A 22,116-nucleotide genomic window follows, 5' to 3' on the forward strand; every position below is an offset into this window, starting at 1 on the left:
AGTGCCACAAAATATCTCTCGCTCTCATGAAATTGCTTCAGTTCTGCCTTGAAGTTGCAAAATGAATGACGTCTCGCGATTTTTTATGAATGAAAAAAGTAGTCCCGGTGTGACACGGTTATCCAATCAAAACGAATAAAACAAGGTCAACCTTGTACGACACACGTTTGACGTACGGATTTAGTGTCTTACCACCTGTATCTTCACCACGTGGGTAATAACAAGCGATATCACCCAGGCGATATTGCTACAATGAACTTGCGTCACAATGCTTTGCAGACCATTTTAACGTCATCGGTGACCATGAAGGCACAATCAAACAGCACTAATCTCTCCGTCACTGGAGCTGTATTTGAACTGTTCACACCCAAGACGCTGGGCCCCGTTCCACAAAGCGATCTTAATGCTACGTTGATCGTAAGCCTGTGATAAAGTATGGGAGTTACGACCAACTTTGCACCAAGTTCGCTTTGTGGAGCAGGTTCCTGGTTATTACAGTGAAGTACACTTTTTTATCCCCCGCCGGGCCAGAATGACCGAAGTTGGATTATGTCGTGGCGCAGTCCGTCCGTCTGTCTGTCCGTCCGTCTGTCCATCCCACAGAGGGTACTAAGCTTGTGAAATCAACCCCTCCTACAGTTTCTAGAGAATATCCCTGAAACCCTACACACAAAATCTCGACATGTTGATGATACGCATATCGCAGTCCCGTTTCATTTCGACTAATTTGACAGAGTTACTGCCCCTGTTTTACGGAGCTTCATTTGCCTAACTGTGAGAGAGGGCTTGTGAAATCAACTCCTCCTACAGTTTCCAGAGAATATCATAATATCTAACTATAACTATAGTTAGTTTCCTTGTATAAGCCTTTTGTGGGTGAGCTACATCCTTATGACATAAGCATTCAGACTGGATTACTCCAAACAAAATGTTCTGCACAATTTGTTTCAAATGCAGTGCCATCTACTGTTGTTATTTCATAAAACACAAAGAAAATATAAACTCGTTAAAAAAATTCATGCCGGGGATGTTGTGCTCTCAGAGCACTCTTGTACACTGTAGCCATGTGTTATAGGAATGGGTGCGATGAGATTTGGGGGTCGTCGGCAAAAGGCGAAGCAGTCCTGGGACCAATCTCGTCCGCCCCTTTACCCCACACTCCCCCCTTTTTAATATTTGACCAGCTCCTAACACTGGCGTGAATACTTGTGACTTGTCGAACCTACCTCCTGTTGTTCCGCACTTTGGAACATTGCATGACCCCCATCCAGCGCCGTCGGCGTAGTAGCACCAAAGATACCCTACCGCAAGGATAGAACCCCCTGAAGGGTCGCGGCAGTAGTTGGAAGCGCCTGCGTAGCCGACAAAGTTGTTACCGTTGGTTACGGAGAAATAGGAAGCAAAATACGGGTGGGCGTTCGGTGAAGTACTTTGCCACGCTTGACACGGTCGGCCCGATGCGGTGTATGACTGTGTTCCGCTGTAGACGGCCGTTAATCCTTGCAGTGTGTAGCAAGTCGAATCACCTGTGAAAATACTCATCAAATGAAATTATAATAAAACTACGTTCATAAAGAACACGCCAGTGTCCCGTTAAGCAGAAGCGTTAATCTGAATCAAAGAGGTGTCTTTAGATATATATTTTTGTATTTAGTAATTGCGTAAAACATCCACAAGCCACTGTCGTTCTCGTGTTTAATGAATAGAAATTGTACTCTTGGCCACGAGTCTCTCTCTCTCTCTCTCTCTCTCTCTCTCTCTCTCTCTCTCTCTCTCTCTCTCATTGTCTCTCTCTGTCTCTCGCTCTTTCACTCTCTCTCTGTCTCTCGCTCTTTCTCTCTCTCTGTGTCCCTCTCTCTGTCTCTCTCTCTCTCTCTCTCTCTCTCTCTCTCTCTCTCTCTCTCTCTCTCTCAACATGGTCATATGATAACGGAGTTGGATTTGCCGCCCCGGATTCCCGAAGGCGACTCACATACTTATAAAACCTACAAGAAATCGCAACTGTGTTAATATCTGACGGCCATAGCTAACAAGATGATAACGACAGCATACGAAACATCGTTCCGTCTTACCTTGTACTTTCGTCGTCATCATCAGCATCAGCAACATCAGCAGCAGAAAGCCATCCTCTGCAACCCGCATCGTGAAAGACACAGCCAGTTATCTTCTAACTGATATGCGGTACACAGCTTATAGAAATGTTAGTCCGAATTCCTCGGTGCACAACGACTTGTTCGGTTCACAGCTCTCTGTATGACTGTGCCTTTCTGGCAGAGCGAGATCAACCGTGTGAATCATGTAGTTTACAGGCTGTTTATGCCGCACAGAACATAAAGGACAGGGTGTGGGTATGTATGATATGTACTAAGTGTACTCTGGACAGAATAAAGCATTATCAATGGCTACTGATTTAATATGGAATCTAGGGCTACTAAACATATCAAGTGTAATAGGCGCACGCTTTTATTCAATGGTAACGATATGTATTTGACCGACGAGAAACGTTCTATAGTGGTATTAAAGTAGGGGTTATTGTAAGCAGTGTCACTCCTCAGTTATTGCCTTGGAAGTAGTTTGAAAACCCTGTTTGTGAGTCGCACGGAGTGGGTTAAAATGGACGCCGCTTCAAACATTTTTCAATCACTATCATGGGAAGATGTTAAAAGAGGTCGTTGCATGTTAGGAATCGAAACCGGTTTTTCCCTACCGCTCTTAGATGCGGATCCAGATCGGTGAGTGAAAGGGAGGGAGGGGGGTCCAAAATTGTTTTTTTGGGGGTGGGGGTGTATGTTATTCCTCTCCCCCCTCCGCTTTTAAAAATGCTGGATCCGCCTATGACAGTGGAGAGGTTATGTCTGAATACTTAAGGGGTATAATGTTTTATCCGACATCCTTTGAACTGTTCCCTAAATGATGTGACATTCGCTGTAACCAGTAAGAAGACAGATGACACCCGGTGTTGGAAATTGGTTATTGATTCCTTGGTGAGCACGTCAATAGAAACACTAATAAAAATAGATCAAATAAAAAATACAGTGAAACACTTTGAATCCCGACGGAAGTATTCCGTGGGAAATCATCCAGATAGACCAACTTCCAGAATAACGAAGTACGGGCATTGTACACAAACTCTAGAACAAAGGTTGTTGGAGTAGGTTAGTTGTTAAAGCGTTCGCTCACCACACCGAAGGCCCGGGTTCGATTCCCCGCATGGGTACAACGTGTGAAGCCCAGTTCTTGTGTCCCCCGCCGTGATATTCCTGAAGGGGCGGTCGGGTAGCCTAGTGGTTAAAGCGTTCGCTCGTCACGCCGAAAACCCGGGTTCGATTCCCGACATGGGTACAATGTGTGAAGCCCATTTCTGGTGTCCCCCGCCGTGATATTGCTGGAATATTGCTAAAAGCGGCGTAAAACCATACTCACTCACTCACTGATATTCCTGGAATATTGCTGAAAGGGGCGTGGCATCCACCTCACTCAGTCACTCGGTTGGAAACAAAGAATTTGAACTGCAATAATCTAAAGCGAACAATTGGTACAATCCAAGCCATGGTGATACTCTGTACACCGACAGTTAAGTTCCTGTACCTGGAACTGGTGACGCTTTAAAGACCAACGGCAGGAGGAGTTTGTGACGTTTCGACGTTGCCTGTACAACTTTCCCTGTCCCTGCTTTATGCCCATGAAGACCCAGGTTAGAATTGGTCTTCAGCAACCCATGCTTGTCCTAAGAGGCGACAGACGGGATATTACTGGTCAGGCTCGCTGACTTGGTTGAAGCATGTCATCGTATCCCAATTGCCTAGATCGATGCTCATGATATCAATCACTGAATTGCCTGGTACAAACCTGATTATTCACAGACCGCCGTCATATAACTGGAATATTGCTGAGTGCGGCGTTAAACAAACAAACAAACAAAAACAACAAAACACCTACATGATTGTAGAAGATCTGAATTAAATTAAAAAACACATTAAACTAGGATATGAATATATGCAAGTCTAAATAGCTGTATTCCACAGCGAATAGAAAAGAAAAGAGAAAAAGAAATGTATTATTCCGTGTAGTTAGAAATTGCATGGTCAATATGTAAATCTATTCCTTCATCTACTGTAGGTCTTCAGCAACTCATACTTGCCGTAAAAGGTGACGATGCTTGTCGTAAGAGGCGACTAACGGGATCGGGTGGTCAGGCTCGCTGACTTGGTTGATGCATGTCATCGATCCCAATTGCGTGAATCGATGCTCGTGATATTAATCACTAGATTGTCTGGTCCAGACTCGATTATTTACAGACCGCCTACATATAGCTGGTATATTGCTGGGTGCGGCGTTAAACAACCAACCAACCAACCAACCAACTTCATCTTCTGTCTGCCTGCTTCATCACTGATGACCTTTATCGTCAACACAGTAATTTCCCCACACTGGTTGTTGAGATTTCGATTTCCACTCCTTTCCGTCTAATTAAGCTTTCAGTACGGGCTAACTATCGATTCAGCACCTGTGTATATACCTACAGTAGCAATAATATACAGTATTACCCCACATTTTCCTAGTGTAACGGGGGGCACGGGGGGCCCAGTAGTCTAAGGCGCCGCGATTCGCTGTGCAGAGTTGCGTCCCTTGGACATGCCAGAAACCTATGTGTGTGTGTGTTCGAATCCCGTTTCGCCCCAATTATATTTCTAGGTTTGTCAGAAACTTACCCGTGCTCGTTGGTATCACCGAAGTGGTAAACGTCTGAGACCTGCATCACTTCGGGTTTTCCTCCCACATTAAGGTGACACGCCGCGATATAACTCGAATACTGTTACAAGCGGCGTTAAAACCCTACTCACTCGCTCACCCAGTGTAACGGTTGTATTGGTGAAGAGTGTATGTGTTACAGTCAATGTGTAAAATCAGTCAGTGTGTAATATGACTGAAATATTCACAAAATGCCAAAATATTTAAGTTTTTTTTACAATAATATTTCCATCTATTATGTTCTGATAATGAACTTTTATGCTCTTTTTCATTACCCGGTGACTGAAAATGACAGGATTAAAAGAAAGGGAAAGTAAATGTATGTGACCAACCATGATATTTTATGTTTACTTTTTATTATATTTTAAAACTGTGTTCTCCGGAATACAAAAATACAATTCATAAGCTTCAATTCATATTTATTACAGAGATACATGACATCACACATGGCGATCTACACTGAAGTAAGTTGACGTCAAACGTCTTAATGACGTCATGGCACAATTGTATCCAAGCGGCCATAAGGTCCCTTTTCTCATGGTGGGTCACATTTATTAATCTTTCTTGCTTCTAATCCCAGGATATTAAGTCTATTGTTGTGTTTTAAGCCCATTTGAACTTCTTAATAACTGTTAGTCAATCAGAAGAAAAAATACCAGTAACAAGACTAATTTTTTTTAAATTGCCTTCGTGAAAATTACGCTCAAACAAATAGAGAATATCCCCCGAGTGTCTTTTGATATCAAATATATCAACATGAGTTGATAAAAGTGGGAAAACTCCGAGGCTCGCCGAGGATCTTTCCCACTTTTATCAACGAGTGTTGATATATTTGATATCAAAAGACACGAGGGTGAGATTTCATTTATCATCCAACATCATTCTTCCAACTTTTTCAGTTTTTAGACAGTAATTAGCAGTGTCTTAAGTGTAAAAAGTACTGCTTACAACTTCAGTAGCAGAGCCATTAGTGATGTCATATGATTGTGACGTCTTGGTAACCAATGGTCATCTGTGGGAGCCAGTTTTGGATGATCAAAGGCAGTTCACGATTGGAACTCATCATGATTTAATTCTTCTCCGTCCATCTGTAGTTTGATGTCCATGCAAATAATAAGTATCTATTGTTGTTCACTTGACTTTCATTTAACTACATAATATGATTGTTTTTGGGAAGGATACCGAGGGACGTTTTGGTGTTTTGAGTACATTGTCACAATAAATATATTGTTAAATGCATGCTATAAACCTGTCAGCATGAAACATGTTTACGCAATTTAAATAGAATATTAACCTGCTACATATATGGTATTATAATATCCGTATCATACAAGTATCAAATAAACAATAGTACAGTTACTTATTCACTATTACCTCTATCGTGTTTGAAGGAAAAGACAATACCCCGATTGTACATATTTTCAAATTCAGCGTGGGTGTTTAAAAGTTGCCTAAATATAATATGAGTTTCTTTGATTGATTTTAATGATTAAAAACATAATTTATTTTAAAACACAAGTGTCAACATCAAAACATTCTATTGATATAGTTTTGCACGGTACACGTAAATAAGATAGGGCACAGGATTGAACCTTGGCGAGAACCTGCTTTATAGACCTGCCAGTTGGCCATACAACTAGAGTTGAAAAGAAGGCCCCGCAGCGATTTGCTATGACCAGTCTTCCTTTCTTCCTTAGCTTTTCAATGTGTACACACACCCCACCTGACACAGGCAATCAAGGCTTTAGAAATACCGCATGCTATTGAACATATCATTTGAAGCTGTGGAAATGACTGCTATTTAGTAGATACGATAACTTGTCTTGTTTTTCTTGCTTGTTTATAGCGCTCAATAGAAGGTAAACTTCAAAAGGGATTTCAACAATTGCTTTGATTTGCTTTGGCATATAAACAAGACTGCGGCTGTTTTTTTGTGCAACATTTTATGTTCACTGCGGTTATAGGCGTGAGAAGGGAACAAGGGTGTACGGAATAAACAGTTCTGCGAAGTTTATGTCAGTCCTCATTGACATGCTATTTATCTAAACAGTCTACTTGGCAATCAAAGTCATGTGTTCAGATGTGTTCATGCGAGTATGTTCCTGTTGGTGTGAACATACGATGAGAGTAGAAATGAGGTTTGGTGTCGCGTTTAAGGTTATTTTACTTATATAGCAACGCGCATGCACGCGTGTGTGGTTGTTTGTACTCGTCCGGACTGTTGGCTGTTATAGTATAATGATGATGGTACTTGTTTTTACCCTGCCTGGCGCTCAGCATCCGGGTGCTGAAACAAGGACCGTCAACTTGGAAATCGGCATTAGTCTGGACTACAACAAGCAGCCACACACACACACACACACACACACACACACACACACACACACACACACGTACACGTGCATGTGGGCTGTATAAGTGCAAAAATTTAAGTGCGACTTTAAACCCCATTTCACCCCACATCACCTCACCTCTTCCCTCAATCGCTTTAATTTACCAATTTAAATTTGAGGACGTGGTTTGATTAACGTGGCGACTCTTCATGACAAACTTGTCGATTGCATTTTTGCACACATATAAACTGTCTGATGATCCTCTTGGGAAACAAGACTCATGATGAAAACAAGGCATTCCACAGTTTTCTTGAACGTGCCAAGGATGAGGGATATAGCCTCAATGTCAATGTTGATTTTGTTGATGGTTTTGTACTGACGGATGAAACAAAAATGAGTTTCAACCACGCGAAGTGCCATATGAAATCGGCACAGACTTGGTTTTTCAAGGGAAGGCTCTCTAAACGACCATGACATCAAAGCCTTAACGGGGTTGCGATGAAGTCGGCTGGTCTGAAAAATGAAACAGAAGGCTTTCTATTCGCTGCTCAGGACCAGTCACTTCTAACTCGAAACCGTCAGTGCGTAATTTTGCATTAGTGTGTAAATATGAAATGTTGATAATGCGATGAATTTAATGAGACATATTGTCAGTGGATGCCCAGCTTTGGCACAAAACAGTATCTTAAACGAAATTAAGGCGTGGCCCTGTCCAATTACCGTCTTCGCCATGCTTGTCGTTTTGACTAAGGGTCCATACATGGTACGACCCGGAATATGTCATGGGCAATGATAATTAAACATTTCTTGGAATAGGCCCGTACACAGCCTCAGACGTTTTAAGGCCAACAAACAAAGAAATCGTTTATATCATTGAATTCTCTGACCCTTTTGACCTTAATGTGATTGATTCAGGAAAAACATAACAAATATGCAGACCTCGCTTACGAAATGTTACGCTTGCATCCAAGTACCAAGTTGTCCGACTCCCCATTGTTGTCGGTGCCTTAGGTTTGGTACCTCCCAATCTGTTGAATGACATTGGGAGAGTACCCGGGTTTGCTACCAGAAATACAGTCCTTCTGACAATCTGGGTAATGCAGAAGGCAGCAGTGTTGGGGAGTCTTCACATTCTCCGAAATAATTCTGCGAAAGGAATCAATGTTCCTTTCCTTCTAAATGACAACTGACAATTGGTGGGAAAATTAAGGACAGAAACCCTATGTTTGCAACTATTTATTTATTCATTAATTGAATGTGTATTTATATGCATGAATATGAAGATTAGCATTGAGGAATAGCGCATGTATCCCATCCCGAGTAATCGGCAAGATAACACCACAGATAGCCAAAAGGAAGAATGCTCCCCCCTGAGGGGTCGCGGCAGTAGTTGTTGGCACCACCGTAGCCGCCGCCTGAGATGCCGTTGGTGATGTCGAAGTAGCTGGCGATGTAGGCGTGGTTGTTTGGTGACTTGGACTGCCACGACTGACATCGTTTTCCAGATGCGGTTGTGGACACTGTCCCACTATAGACGGCCGTTGTTCCTTGTTTAGTAAAACAGGCGCCTGGAAGACGAATGATGACTTTCATTAATATCATGCCGTACGTATCAACATTGGAGTGAGTGAGTGAGTGAGTGAGTGAGTGAGTTAGTGTGTGAGTGAGTGATGACCGGTTTGCCTACCTTCGTATAATAATAACGACCTACGACCTCTGTCAGAGCACGTGCGCATTTTACATTGAGTCGCCTCATCCCCGCAAACCGTTTGGACCGTGAGACTCCCTAATTTAGGGGCCCGAAGTAGGTATCGTAATCTTTCCTGTTTGTACCTGGAGAGGACCATTATTTATTTTAATTGTTACGTTCATACCCTAATGTTTGGCTTGGGTCATTGTTTGCCTTGTGGTAAAAACGTTCGCTCGTCACGCCTAAGACCCTGGTTCGATTCCCTACATGGGACCAAAGGTTGAAGCCCATTTCTGGTTTTCACCTCGCTCACTCAGTGATTGGCTCATTGTCTTTCTTTAACCCTACAGACATTTTCTTGAAATGTTTTCGTGACGTTGCTCGCCTGGACACAATACCGTAAAGCCCTCTCAAATGAAGCCCCGCAAATACGAACTCGTTCGGGTTTACAACAGTCCGCAGTAGTAAATTTCCAGGATGTCTGTACTGATGAGATATAGGACGTCGTTGATGGCATAAAGATGGTATAAATGAGTGAGTGGGTGCGTTGGGTTTAACGCCTATTTTAACAGTATTCCAGTTACATCACGGAGGAAATCCCGAAGTGATGCCTCAGATGTGTACCATTTTTGTGAAACCCACAAGCATGGGTATGATGCTTACAAACCTAGAAACATATTAAACAGGGCGAACCGGGATTCGAACCCACAATCATAGGTTTCTGGTGTGCCCAAGGGACGCAACTCCTTACACGACTGGACCACACGTGTCCCCAAAGGTAATATAAAATAAAACCCGTTTGGTGCCTATACATTATATCAATATACATTATCAAACCTTGTGTTGTTGTTGGTGTGGTGGTGGTAGTGGTAGTTGTTGTTCCTGTTGGTGCAGCGGTCGTTGTAGTCGTTGTGGTTGTCGTTGAACATTTCTGAATAGCGCATTGCTCCCATCCCGAGAAATTAGCAAGATAGCACCACACATAGCCCGACGGGAGAATGTTCCCCCCTGAAGGGTCGCGGCAGTAGTTGCTGGCCCCGACGTAGCCGGAGCCTGAGACGCCGTTGGTGATGTCAAAGTAGCTTGACAAAAAGGCGTGGTTGTTTGGTGACTTGGACTGCCACGACTGACATGTTTTTCCAGATGAGGTTTTGTACACTGTCCCACTGTAGACGGCCGTGGTTCCTTGCAGTGTGAAGCAGGGGGCTGAAATGAAAATTTTTGGTACGGCATTGACAGACCACGGTTCATAGTCGTCACTAATATTGGATTCGAAAGTAAACTCAGCGGATCCTGATAGCTGTGGATGAAAATAATTGATTAGTATCGCCATGAGGACCATGAGTGAGTGAGTGGGTGAGTGAGTATGGTTTTACGCCGCTTTTAGCAATATTCCAGCAACATCACGGCGGGGGACACCCGAGATTGGCTTCACACATTGTACCCATGTCGGGAATCGAACCCGGGTCATCGGCGTGATGAGCGAACGCTTTAACCACAAGGCTACCCGACCGCCCCTACCATGAGGAACATGAAGCTATGGATGAAAATAATCGATTAGTATCGCCATGTGGACCATAAATTTATGGATGAAAAAAATCGATTAGAATCGTCACGTGGACCATGAAGCTTTGGATGGAAATAATCGATTGGTATCGTTATGTGGACCATGAAGCTATTGATGAAAATAATCGATTATTATCGTTATGTGGACCATGACTCTATGGATGAAAATAATCGATTGATATCGTTATGTGGACCATGACTCTATGGATGAATATAATCGATTGATATCGTTATGTGGATCATTAAGGACAGAAATTACATTGATCGTCATCGTGGAACGGTGCATATACGTCATGAAGTATAGTATCATAAACGAACAAAAATGCGAACAGTGATTTTCCGAAACGAAAATTGAAGCCTGGAATTATGGCCTTAATACCAAAACATGACGTTGTCAAGAAATACATTTTTGCAAAATAGTTTTTCTCGGGTTTTGGCACAAAAACACTAGTTTTTTAAAATAATGAGTTGTGAGTCCGAAAAGAATTGTATGCTCCCCTTTTTTAAAAACAGACACACGAGCTTTTTAATTTTATTTTCGGATACCTGCTGTTGTAGTAGTGGTGGTCGTTGTAGTTGTTGTCGTAGTCGTTGTTGTTGGCGTTGTGGTAGTTGTTGGAGTGGTGGTGGTGGTCGTTGGCGTTGTGGTAGTGGTAGTAGATGTGGTGGTTGTAGTCATTGTAGTAGTTGTCGTTGAGGTTGTTGTAGTTGTTGGTTCAGTGGTTGTCGTCGTTGCAATGGTTGTCGTTTGAGTTGTTGTTTCAGCTGTTGTTGTTTCAGCTGTTGTTGGCTCAGTCGTGGTTGGCTCCGTCGTGGTTGGCTCCGTCGTGGTTGGCTCCGTCGTGGTTGGCTCCGTCGTGGTTGGCTCCGTCGTGGTTGACTCTGTCGTGGTTGGCTCAGTCGTGGTTGACTCTGTCGTGGTTGGCTCAGTCGTGGTTGGCTCTGTCGTCGTTGGCTCAGTCGTCGTTGGCTCAGTCGTCGTTGCTTCCGTCGATGCAGTCGTTACGTCACAGTTTGGAATATCGCAAGTTCCCCACACAAAGCTGCCATCGGAAATATAACACCACAATTGTCCCATGGGGGTGATAGCTCCCCCTGAAGGATCTCGACAATAGTCCATAGCTCCTGCGAAGCCTGGGCCAGCCGCCCCGTTAGTTATAGTGAAGTAGTTAGGGTCTGTGTATAAGTGGAAGACTGGACTTGTAACTTGCCACGCCTGGCATGGCTTTCCGCTAGTGGTGGTGGACGTTTTACCCCCGTAGACAGCCGTGCCTGTCTGCAGTGTGTAGCACTCAGGGGCAACTGAAATAAAACAAGCATATATGATTAAGAGGGAACCCGTTTAACCGGGCGGTAGTGTTCCCAGTGTTCGGTTCAACTAGTATCCATTGGCCTCCATAGCACGGCATCTGTTATGTGTCTGCGAAACCACCCTCGATTATCCAGTGTTTATTTATATCCATTCTATTTTGATAAGTACCCTGGAAGTGACGTCACTTGCTCTTATCTCTAACTTTGAGTATTATTTCTGTCAGGGGCGGTCGGGTGGCCTCGTGGTTACAGCGTTGGCTCGTCACGTTGAAGACACGGGTTCGATTCCGGAAATAGGTACAATGTGTGAAGCCCATTTCTGGTGTCCCCCGCCGTGAAATTGCTGAAATATTGCTTAAAGCGGCGTAAAACCAAACTCACTCACTCACTAATTTCTGTTACCCAGTAGAGTAATTTGATTGGACGGCGAGTTTTAATGCCGTACCATCTGAATCGAGCTATACAACGAGGACCTTTGCTGGTCCAGAATGGGTACAAAGAAGGATGAAGGATAGTGACCCCGAATAAAACCAATATTGGACCAGTACAAAAAAAGGTTTATTTTTTGTATGTTTGTTGTTTAACATCTCACTCAGCAATGTTACAGCTATATGACGGCGGTCTGTAAATTATCGAGTCTGGACCAGAGAGTCCAGTGATTGACACCACGAGCATCGATCTAATCTATTGGGATACGATGACAGCCTTCAAACAAGTTAGCGAGCCTGACCACGCGATCCCGTTAGTCGCATGTAACGACAAGCATAGTCGCCTTTTATGGCAATCATGGGTTGCTGAAGACCTATTCTACCCCGGAATCTTCACGGGTTCTTAGTGAATGGAATTTGCCCGATTATAAATACACATATTATATTGTATGAGTTGGTATCACTCTCAACAACGAAGTTCCAGATTGATTCCAATTTGATTATGTTTCTCATCGTTGATCAGAATGACTTATCGAAGTGTTTGTTATGTACTAAATCACAAAAGAAACTTCACTTCATGTAAATAACTCATGAAAGATCAATGCATTTTTTAAGGTTATCTCGTTTTTGACGTTTGTCTGTTTCCAAATTTAATGTTCACGGCCTAAAAGTGGATAGAAAGGGTTGCCCAAACGCAGCCTAACAAACCACCGTGATTCAACGTCCCAAATCCTTTCCATGAAAAGCAAAATGCACTTGGGTTTCCTTGTGCCTTTTCTGAGTGAGTGAGTGAGTTTGGTTCAACGCCGCTTTAAACACGGCGCGTCAGCTTAATGTGGGAGGAAATCCCGAAGTGATGCAGGTCTAAGACATTTACCACTTCGGTGAACCCACGATCTCTCTCTCACACACGCACGCACGCACGCACGCACGCACGCACGCACGCACGCACACACACACACACACACTGGTTCCTCGTAAGTCTTGGCATGGCGCTAGTATCGTTACAAAAATGTTGGATCCACATATTGGGGTATCGTTATCGGAAAAGGCATTTGATTTTCATGGAAAGGATTGGGGACTTTGTACCATGGTCTTTTCATGAAGTGACGTTTCTTTTGCGGGTTCAGTATATCATAGGTATTAATTATAGACTTCATATACCATACCTGTTGTCGTTGTAGTCGTTGTCGTAGTGAGGGCGCAGTCAGGAATATCGCAGTTTTCAAATACTCCCATACCGTCGCCACGAAAACACCATGGTACCCCCCTTGGGGTAAACGTTCCCCCTGACGGATCACGGCAGTAGTCCATAGCTCCGGCAAATCCAAGCCCGGCAGCGCCGTTGGTAACGTCGAAATAAGCAGGGACGTCGTATTCATGATAGGTAGGAAATCGGTTTTGCCATAGCTGACAGCCACTTCCACTGAGGGTTGTCGACGTCTTGCCGCTGTAGACGGCTGTGCCACCGACCAGGTTGAAACACTCGGGGGCACCTGGAAAAGCAGTATGTGGGTTTAACGCCACTTTGAACAGTAATTCAGTCAAGTCGAGGTGTGTCAGTTTGATGTTGAAGCAAAGCCCGAAATGATGCAGCTCTTCGACGTTCCACTTTGGGGAAACCCACGAGCAGGGTATGGTGCTGACAAACCTAGAAACAGGGTGAGTGGTTATTCGAACCCACGATCGTAAGTTTCTGGCACACCTAAGGGACGCAACTCTGCACAGCTGATTGTGGCGCCTTAAATCTCCCTGACACAGCAAAGTAACAATAAACATAACATCATATACTGCTTTTTAACGACTGCAGGTGTCGTGTTAATAACGCTTGAGACGCGCACACTAGGATCTTATGAATGATATTTTTTTTTTTAATCATGAATTAAATAATTTCAAATCCAAATTCTGCCTGTCAATGTATGTGCTTTTCACACATTATGCAGTGAGATGCCATATTATTTTCAACCCCTCCACTATAAATGTAGTTTGACAGGGACAGAGACCAATGGTGGTGTCATTCTTATTGACCAAACTAAGATCAAACTAAGCCCAGTATTCTAAGGCGCCGCGATTCGCTTTGCAGAGTTGCGTTCCTTGTGGACGCCAGAAACCTGTGATTGTGGGATCGAATCCCGGTTCGCCCCGATGTTTGTTTCTAGGTTTGTCAGCACCATACCCGAGCTCTTGGGTTTCACCGAAGTGGTCAACGCCTGAGACCTGCATTACTTCGGGCTTTTCTCCCACATTAAGCTGACACGCCGTGATATAACTGGAGTACTGTTAAAAGCGGCGTTAAACACAACTCACTCACTGTAATCTTTAAAGTGATATGATGACAGTAGCTTGTTGGGTGTATGTGGATGCAGGGTAACATCTTTACATTAGATCCAGTACGAAAGAAGCTCCCCCTAGCTAAGATTACGGATTACACGAACACACGTGGAGTGCATTTCCTTTGTATACACTTCGTTCGTACTCTATGGTGGCGGGTCGTCATAGTAGACGTCAAGGGAGATAAAACAATGAATAAAATGAAACAAAACCAACAAAACAATATAATAAAATAAAATAAAATTCAACAGCCATTATTCCATCTTTTACTGTTACAATAAAAAGTTTCATGTTCTCATACCTGTTGTGGTTGGTGAATCTGTTGTTGTTGCTTCAGCAGTCGTTGAGTCTGTGTTTGAGTCTGTGGTTGAGCCTGTGGTTGAGTCCGTGGATGAGTCTGTGGATGAGTCTGTGGTTGATTCTGTTGCTGAGTCTGTTGTTGAGTCTGTGGTTGAGTCCGTGGTTGAGTCCGTGGTTGAGTCTGTGGATGAGTCTGTGGTTGATTCTGTTGCTGAGTCTGTTGTTGAGTCTGTGGATGAGTCTGTGGTTGATTCTGTTGCTGAGTCTGTTGTTGAGTCTGTGGTTGAGTCCGTGGTTGAATCTGTTGTCGAGTCCGTGGTTGAGTCTGTTGCTGAGTCTGTTGTTGAGTCTGTGGTTGAATCTGTTGTTGAGTCTGTTGTTGAGTCCGTGGTTGAGTCTGTTGTTGAGTCTGTGGTTGAATCCGTGGTTGAGTCTGTGGTTGAATCCGTGGTTGAGTCTGTTGTTGAGTCTGTGGTTGAATCCGTGGTTGAGTCTGTGGTTGAGTCTGTGGTTGAATCCGTGGTTGAGTCTGTTGTTGAGTCTGTGGTTGAATCCGTGGTTGAGTCTGTTGTTGAGTCTGTTGTTGAGTCCGTGGTTGAGTCTGTTGTTGAGTCTGTGGTTGAATCCGTGGTTGAGTCTGTGGTTGAGTCTGTGGTTGAATCCGTGGTTGAATCTGTGGTTGAATCCGTGGTTGAATCTGTGGTTGAGTCTGTGGTTGAGTCTGTTGTTGAGTCTGTGGTTGAGTCTGTGGTCGAGTCCGTGGTTGAGTCCGTGGTTGAGTCTGTTGTTGAGTCTGTGGTTGAATACGTGGTTGAGTCCGTGGTTGAGTCTGTTGTTGAGTCTGTGGTTGAATCCGTGGTTGAGTCTGTGGTTGAATCTGTGGTTGAGTCTGTGGTTGAGTCTGTGGTCGAGTCTGTTGTTGAGTCGGTGGTTGAATCTGTGGTTGAGTCTGTGGTTGAGTCGGTGGTTGAGTCGGTGGTTGAGTCTGTGGTTGAGTCGGTGGTTGAGTCTGTGGTTGAGTCGGTGGTTGAGTCTGTGGTTGAGTCTGTGGTCGAGTCTGTGGTTGAGTCCGTGGTTGAGTCCGTGGTTGAATCTGTGGTTGTTTCGGTTGTGGTGGGAGTCGTGGTTGGGGTCGTGGTTGGGGTCGTGGTTGGGGTCGTCGTTGGGGTCGTCGTTGGGGTTGTCGTTGGGGTCGTCGTGGGGGTCGTCGTGGTGGTAGTAGTCGTCGTAGTGGTCGTTGGTGTCGTTGTAGTCGTTAAAGCACAGTTCTGAATGTTGCAAACTTCCCATATTCCAGTGCCATCGCTGATGAAGCACCACACATACCCTACAGCACCAATAAACCCTCCCGAAGGATCTCGACAGTAGTTGACGGCGCCGCCATACCCAGAACCAGGGCTACCGTTGGTAACGTCAAAGTAGCTAGACTGGTAACCATGAGGGATTGGAGACTGGCTCTGCCAAAATTGACATGGCTTTCCACTGATGGTCGTCGACGTTGAACCGCTGTAGACGGCAGTGCCCGCCTGTATTATATAACATTCGGGAGACGCTGGAACATACACATTGAGAAAGATACATTCAGGATCAGGCAATGGAATCCAGGTAAACATGTCCTATAAATCGGGGCGGTGGGGTAGTCTAGTAGTTAAAGCGTTTGGTCGTCACGCCTTAGGTTCGATTCCCCGCATCTGTCATGCATGGAGCCAATTTCTGGTGTCATCCACCGCTATATTGCTGATTTATAGCTAAAACTGGCTTAAAATCTACTCACTGACTCACTCTACCATAAATTCTTGAAGATGCGCCGGAGAAGGACGCAAGACCCCCTGTTTTAACAAGACCGATGTGTTGTTGGGGGGGCTGGGTTGCATGAAGTGTCTTGGTTATTCTAGGCATGTGTTTGACCGTCTCCATGGTCTAGTGGTAGAGCGTTCGCCCGGAGAGCTGAAGGTCCGGGGTTTCGATCCCCGGCGGCGTCATACCAAAAGGCGTTAAAAGATGGTACTTGTTGTTACCCTGTCTGGCAATCGGCATTAAAGGGCTAAAACAAGGACTGGTCGGCTCGGAGTCAGTATACTGTGTCTGAGTTGGGTATTCATGTTAAACTGCGGCATGGTATCTCAGTGTGCTAGCACTATAAATCGGCATCATTCCGGACTAGTACAAGCAGCCACACACACACGTGCATGCACGTCGCTATATAAGTGCAATAATCTTGGTCGCGACCTCATCTCACCTCACCTAGGCATGTGTGTTTATTTATTTCTGTGCGTCGGTTGACACGACGTGTATTCAAAGTAAGCGTATATTCAAGGCCAATGCGTGTTTCTTCTAGTATTGCAATTGCCACTGTCCCAAAACTCTTCTTGATCATGGCGCTTTGTACAATTCGATCAGATTTAGCCTCTTCTGATACACATTGTGCTTTATATACTGTAACATTACCAAAGACCTTGCAGAGTGACACATATAACAAAGGGGCGATTAAACTTACTACAGTAAACTACGGTTATAACGAACTAAAATTAGTGGTCCATTTACGTTCGTTATAACCGTAGTTCGTATAAGCATATATACAATATCTATACAGAAAATGGCCGGGACCAAAAATTTAGTTCGTTATAAGCGTGTCCGTTATAAACGTATTTTACCGTAATGTGTCAAGTGAATGTTAGTCGCTACACTCTACCCGTATCGTTGGACGAGTTCGTTGTACATACTGACTTTAATTGACACTACATCCAGGATATAGAATGCTCTTTACTTATTTGAAAACATAATGTAGTTGATCAGCAGAGGGAGGTTAAAGAAGTGACAGCAAGCATCAATCATGTTCGGTGCTGAAAAAACAGAACACATCAGCATTCTCAGATGAATGTTTACAATCACATCACGCCATCTGCCTTGACTGTGAATGGAAGGACCGGTCATTTGATTTTCTGGGGAGAGCCAAGATGTTGTATGAAGACTGGATATGTTTTAAATTACAGTTTCAAAATCAAGGACCTAAATATTTTTTAAAATTCCTCCAACAGAAGGCTTTTTATGTTTGTCAGACATGTTTTGTTCAACAACCTGAAGCATTTATAATGATTCTTTGGTACAGAATGTATCGATAAAATCCCAGAGCCCTCCCCCAGAATATCAATGGCCGGTCTCTTAGAGCTAACGTCAAAGTGAATTGACGTCGACTAAATATCTTACGCGTGGCTCCGGGGACGGGTGCTGGTGTACTAGGCAGGCAGAATGGGATGTTGCATTTCTCCCATATTCCGCTGCCGTCGCTGATGAAGCACCACACATATCCAGCAGCCCTGATGCCCCCTCCTGAAGGATCACGGCAGTAGTTGAGGGCTCCGCCAAAGCCCGGCCCCGCGGCCCCATTGGTGACATCGAACTGGCTGGAGTAGTAGCCGTGGGCAATGGGTGTTTGGCTCGACCAAGCCTGGCATGGTTTGTTGCTCTGGGTAACGGCCACGCTGCCGCTGTAGACGGCGGAACCGTCACTGAAGGTGTAGCAGTCCGTCGCACCTGTCACTGATATAAAGGAGACACGGTCATTATCTGAATCAACACTCTATGAGTGTCTTACTCGTTTGTGTAACTGAAGTCAGGTTATAATGCCTTCAGCTGTAGCAGCATCAATAGCAGCATCTGTATCATCAACAAGAATAACAATGAGTAGTAAATGTGGGGGACGTTTACTGGCTTGACGCGTCGGTGGCGTCGATGGCGTCGTTGGCAGGAGTGGTGTACAGTTCCGTGTTTTGGCTTGTACCATACCTTTCCGTGCTCTTTCGGGTGAACAATTGACTTATCTTTGCATGTGTTTGTGACGGGTGCCACCTGCCGGACAGGATGCGCTCATTTTTTCGCGAAAACCTGGTATCATCACCCTTTTGATAGTGATTCATAAACACGTGCTTATGGTATGGTCGGAATTGTACAATCGACTCTTTTGTGGCAGAGGTTTCTCCTGAATATGGAAAGGGTTTTGTCCTTTAAATAATCACGCCACATTGGTTCATCTGGCACGTAAGTTTGCTACGAGTATTATACATGAATCTAATCGTAATCTCGAGGAGCTTCTGAAACGTCAGTAGCGTGAATCAGAGGCAGTTGTGAAGCTTGGTTTAAAGAACTTACCATCATCATCTGCAGCAAGAAGCGCCTGAACCCTAATAATAATATTAATTAATCTAGTATACGTAACGTGGGTCTGGGTATGATGGACGGGCCATCTTCATCAGCATAAACTCAACCGTCATCAACGAATAGAGCGTGTACAGGTGCTTAACATCATGTATCCTGCATCTTAATTAAACATGTTGACACCATGACATATCGACCCTTGAAGGTTCCGGGGTAGAAAATGTCTTCAGCAACCCATGCTTGCCGTAAAAGGTGAATATGCTTGTCGTAATGGGCGACTAACGGGATCGGGTGGTCAGGCTCGCTGATTTGGTTGATGCATGTCATCGATCCCAATTGCGTGGATCGATGCTCATGATATTACTCACTGGATTGTTTGGTCCAGACTCGATTATTTACAGACCGCCGTCATATAGCTGGAATATTACTGAGTGCGGCGTTAAACAACAAACTAACCAACCATGACATATCCCACAAACAAACGGAACTCGTCATTAAGATCACCCGAAGATTAAATGTTTAATGGTAACGCGACGGTTACCATGACATCCAAAGCAAATGATTACTAATTTCTGTGCCACTGATGCTGGTCAGCTGTATTTGTTACACTCAAGACACTTGTTATTACTGTACACAAACTTAAACAAGAATAATTTAGATGATGAATAGAATCTCGTCCTCGTATCGTTTGATATCAAATATAAATATAACACTCGTCAATAAATTTTAGTGACTCTCGTTGATATATTTAATATTAAAAGCCACTTGGCTTATATTCACTATACATTCAAATTCTGCATGACATATTTTATGCTGTTTACACACGGTATGGGAAAAATGCTTGCTTACTTTGATTGCCTATTAAAGATTACGGTAGTATATAAAGTCGGGCGGTTGGGTAAGTAGCCTGGTGGTAAAAGCGTTCGCTCGTCACGCCAAAGACCCGGGTTCGATTCCCCACATGGGTACAATGTGTGAAGCCCATTTCTGGTGTCCCACGCCGTGACATTATTAGTATATTGCTAAAAGTGACGTAAAACAATACTCACTCACTGAAGAATGAAGCAACGTGATGGGGTGGACTTATTGATCCAACTACTCATAAAAACATCAAGCTTCGGACGTTGTAAATAATATCAATTGCTAGTTTGATTTGTCCAGAATTGATTATTTAAAGACAGTCACTTAAAGCTGGAGTACATGTATTGCTAACTGCGGCGTAAGTCAGCAATCAAACTAAACCAAGCCAGAGCAACACGCCAGCAGGAAGCTCACAGACAAGGGATCTTAATAGGTTGTGGACAAGTCTGGGATTCAAACCCTCGTTCCGGGTAGCCACTACACGCTGTACACACAATATTAAACGTCAACGCCAGAGAACAACCAGCCTGGATTATCCGCCGAAACAGATACCATTGAGCGTAAAATAGTGGTGAAAATGTTATGAATAGATCACTGAAAATCAGTGATGACACCAGGTGTTCGTGAAAACGGTAAACTTGTCCCGCCCTACCGGAAGCACCCGCCACCGTTTGCCTATAAAGGTATCGTCACGATATGGCTGAAATATTGCCGATGTGACGTTAAATATTAACTCACTCACTCATAAAAAAGTAAGTGTTTGTTAGTAAAGTAAAGAAACACTCAGATCCATGTTTGACGTCATCAGGTTTTCTGCTGATACAAAGTATTATCAAAAAGCACGGGAAAGGTAAGAGAACCATTGCTTCGCGTATGTTGTTTACATATAATACTGTCACAGGGTTGAAAGCTTTTTCCAACCTTGGACATTTGTGAATAATTGCGATCACAATTCTCACCTTTCGTCGACGTTAACATCATCATCACCAACAGTACGACATCATCTACTGTAACCATCTTGACAGACAACGCTGTACCAGTCTGTTGGTAGTGTTGTCCTCACTACAGTTGCAAGTCACCGACAGCTTCAAGATCTATAACAGAGTAGCTGATGTGTTAGGTCTCCAATACATGCTGTAGGAACGAGTGCAGGCATTGAAAGCCGTTGAAGCGTGACGTCTGTCGAATGACCTTCATAAAAGGAAAGATCATTCTTGAAGAGACTGAACGTATCTATTGATAGGTTAAAAGACATGGCCAGTTGACTTGTGCGTCTGTGGTGTGTATACAATTGCCGAATGGATTCCTGTCGACCGAATTAATAGCCAATTGTAAACGAGTAATAAGTAGTGTTGGCGTGAAAGGTAGAATACTATTAAACAAATCGTTGTGAATGTGGACAGTCATTGGATATGAGTTTTACTGGCCATTTGATATCAAAAGCATTTAAACCATTTCAAAGGAAGACAAAATTCAATGAAGTTAAGGCATTTGTTAGAAATGAAATATTAATAAGAAACATTTGTCCAAAGAACATTAGGTGGGTTTGAAATTAAGATATTTACAGTAGTCAAGCTATCAGGGCGTGGCAGTTTAATCTGGCTGGGAAGTTTTATGTGACGTCATACGCGTTTTCTACTTTGGTGGCACCCATAAACGCTAATAGAGTGTTGACAGATCACGGGTTCTAATATGATATTGGAACTCACGACAAGATTGATATTGCATCTAAGGGACAGAATTCTGCACAAACATCTTATAGGCATTTAGAGTGAGTGAGTGAGTTGGATTTAACGTAGCTTATTTGCAATATTCCAGCTAACTCACGGCAGGGGACACCGAAAATGGACTTCATACATCGTCATGCCGAAGACCCGAGTTCGATTCCCGACATTGGTACAATGTGTAAACCCATTTTGTGGTTCCCCCGCCGAGATATTGTTGGAATATTGCTAAAAAGCGGCGCAAAACCTCACTCACCCACTCACTATCTCATGGTTGGTCACACTTTATATACAAAGTCAGACACCTCACACGACAAGGTATCTTGCGTACACAGAATATGAAAGGTACTGGATGAAAAACAGTTTGTTTGCACAGTTTGACGCAGACACTGTTGTTTGACTTTGTTTACAATGCGTGTGACATACCAGCACTTGGCAAATAGTATTTCCCCATTGTACACTTTGCTTTTCACATTTATCCATTGACTGTAATGGTTGTACGTCATACAATGCTTATTCTTAACTTCATACAAAGTACTCATATACAACACACGCCCAGTCGTCTAAGGCGGCGCGATTCGCTGTGCAGAGTTGCGTCCCTTGGGCACGCCAGAAACCTATGATTGTGGGTTCGAATCCCGGTTCGCCCCAATTATGTTTCTAGG

The 22,116-nt window shown here is 43.8% G+C and overlaps 1 protein-coding gene across 1 annotated transcript in view; it reads right to left on the reverse strand.

The window, feature by feature from the left end:
• LOC139471023 (mucin-2-like) overlaps positions 1 to 22,116 on the reverse strand; it is a 41,789-nt gene that overhangs the window by 11,504 nt on the left and 8,169 nt on the right. The window contains exons 7-16 of the mRNA XM_071253326.1: positions 20,687 to 20,785; positions 17,919 to 18,251; positions 14,713 to 16,263; positions 13,250 to 13,576; positions 10,888 to 11,643; positions 9,613 to 9,981; positions 8,375 to 8,653; positions 8,106 to 8,175; positions 2,073 to 2,161; positions 1,227 to 1,526 (exon numbers count right to left, since the gene is read on the reverse strand). Coding sequence (XP_071109427.1) covers positions 1,227 to 1,526; positions 2,073 to 2,161; positions 8,106 to 8,175; positions 8,375 to 8,653; positions 9,613 to 9,981; positions 10,888 to 11,643; positions 13,250 to 13,576; positions 14,713 to 16,263; positions 17,919 to 18,251; positions 20,687 to 20,785 — 4,173 coding nt within the window. The remainder of the gene's footprint in view (positions 1 to 1,226; positions 1,527 to 2,072; positions 2,162 to 8,105; positions 8,176 to 8,374; positions 8,654 to 9,612; positions 9,982 to 10,887; positions 11,644 to 13,249; positions 13,577 to 14,712; positions 16,264 to 17,918; positions 18,252 to 20,686; positions 20,786 to 22,116) is intronic.

Source organism: Haliotis cracherodii, unplaced genomic scaffold (assembly GCF_022045235.1).
Source record: "Haliotis cracherodii isolate W230 unplaced genomic scaffold, xgHalCrac1.p SCAF_21, whole genome shotgun sequence".
In the NCBI taxonomy this organism is placed as follows: domain Eukaryota; kingdom Metazoa; phylum Mollusca; class Gastropoda; order Lepetellida; family Haliotidae; genus Haliotis; species Haliotis cracherodii.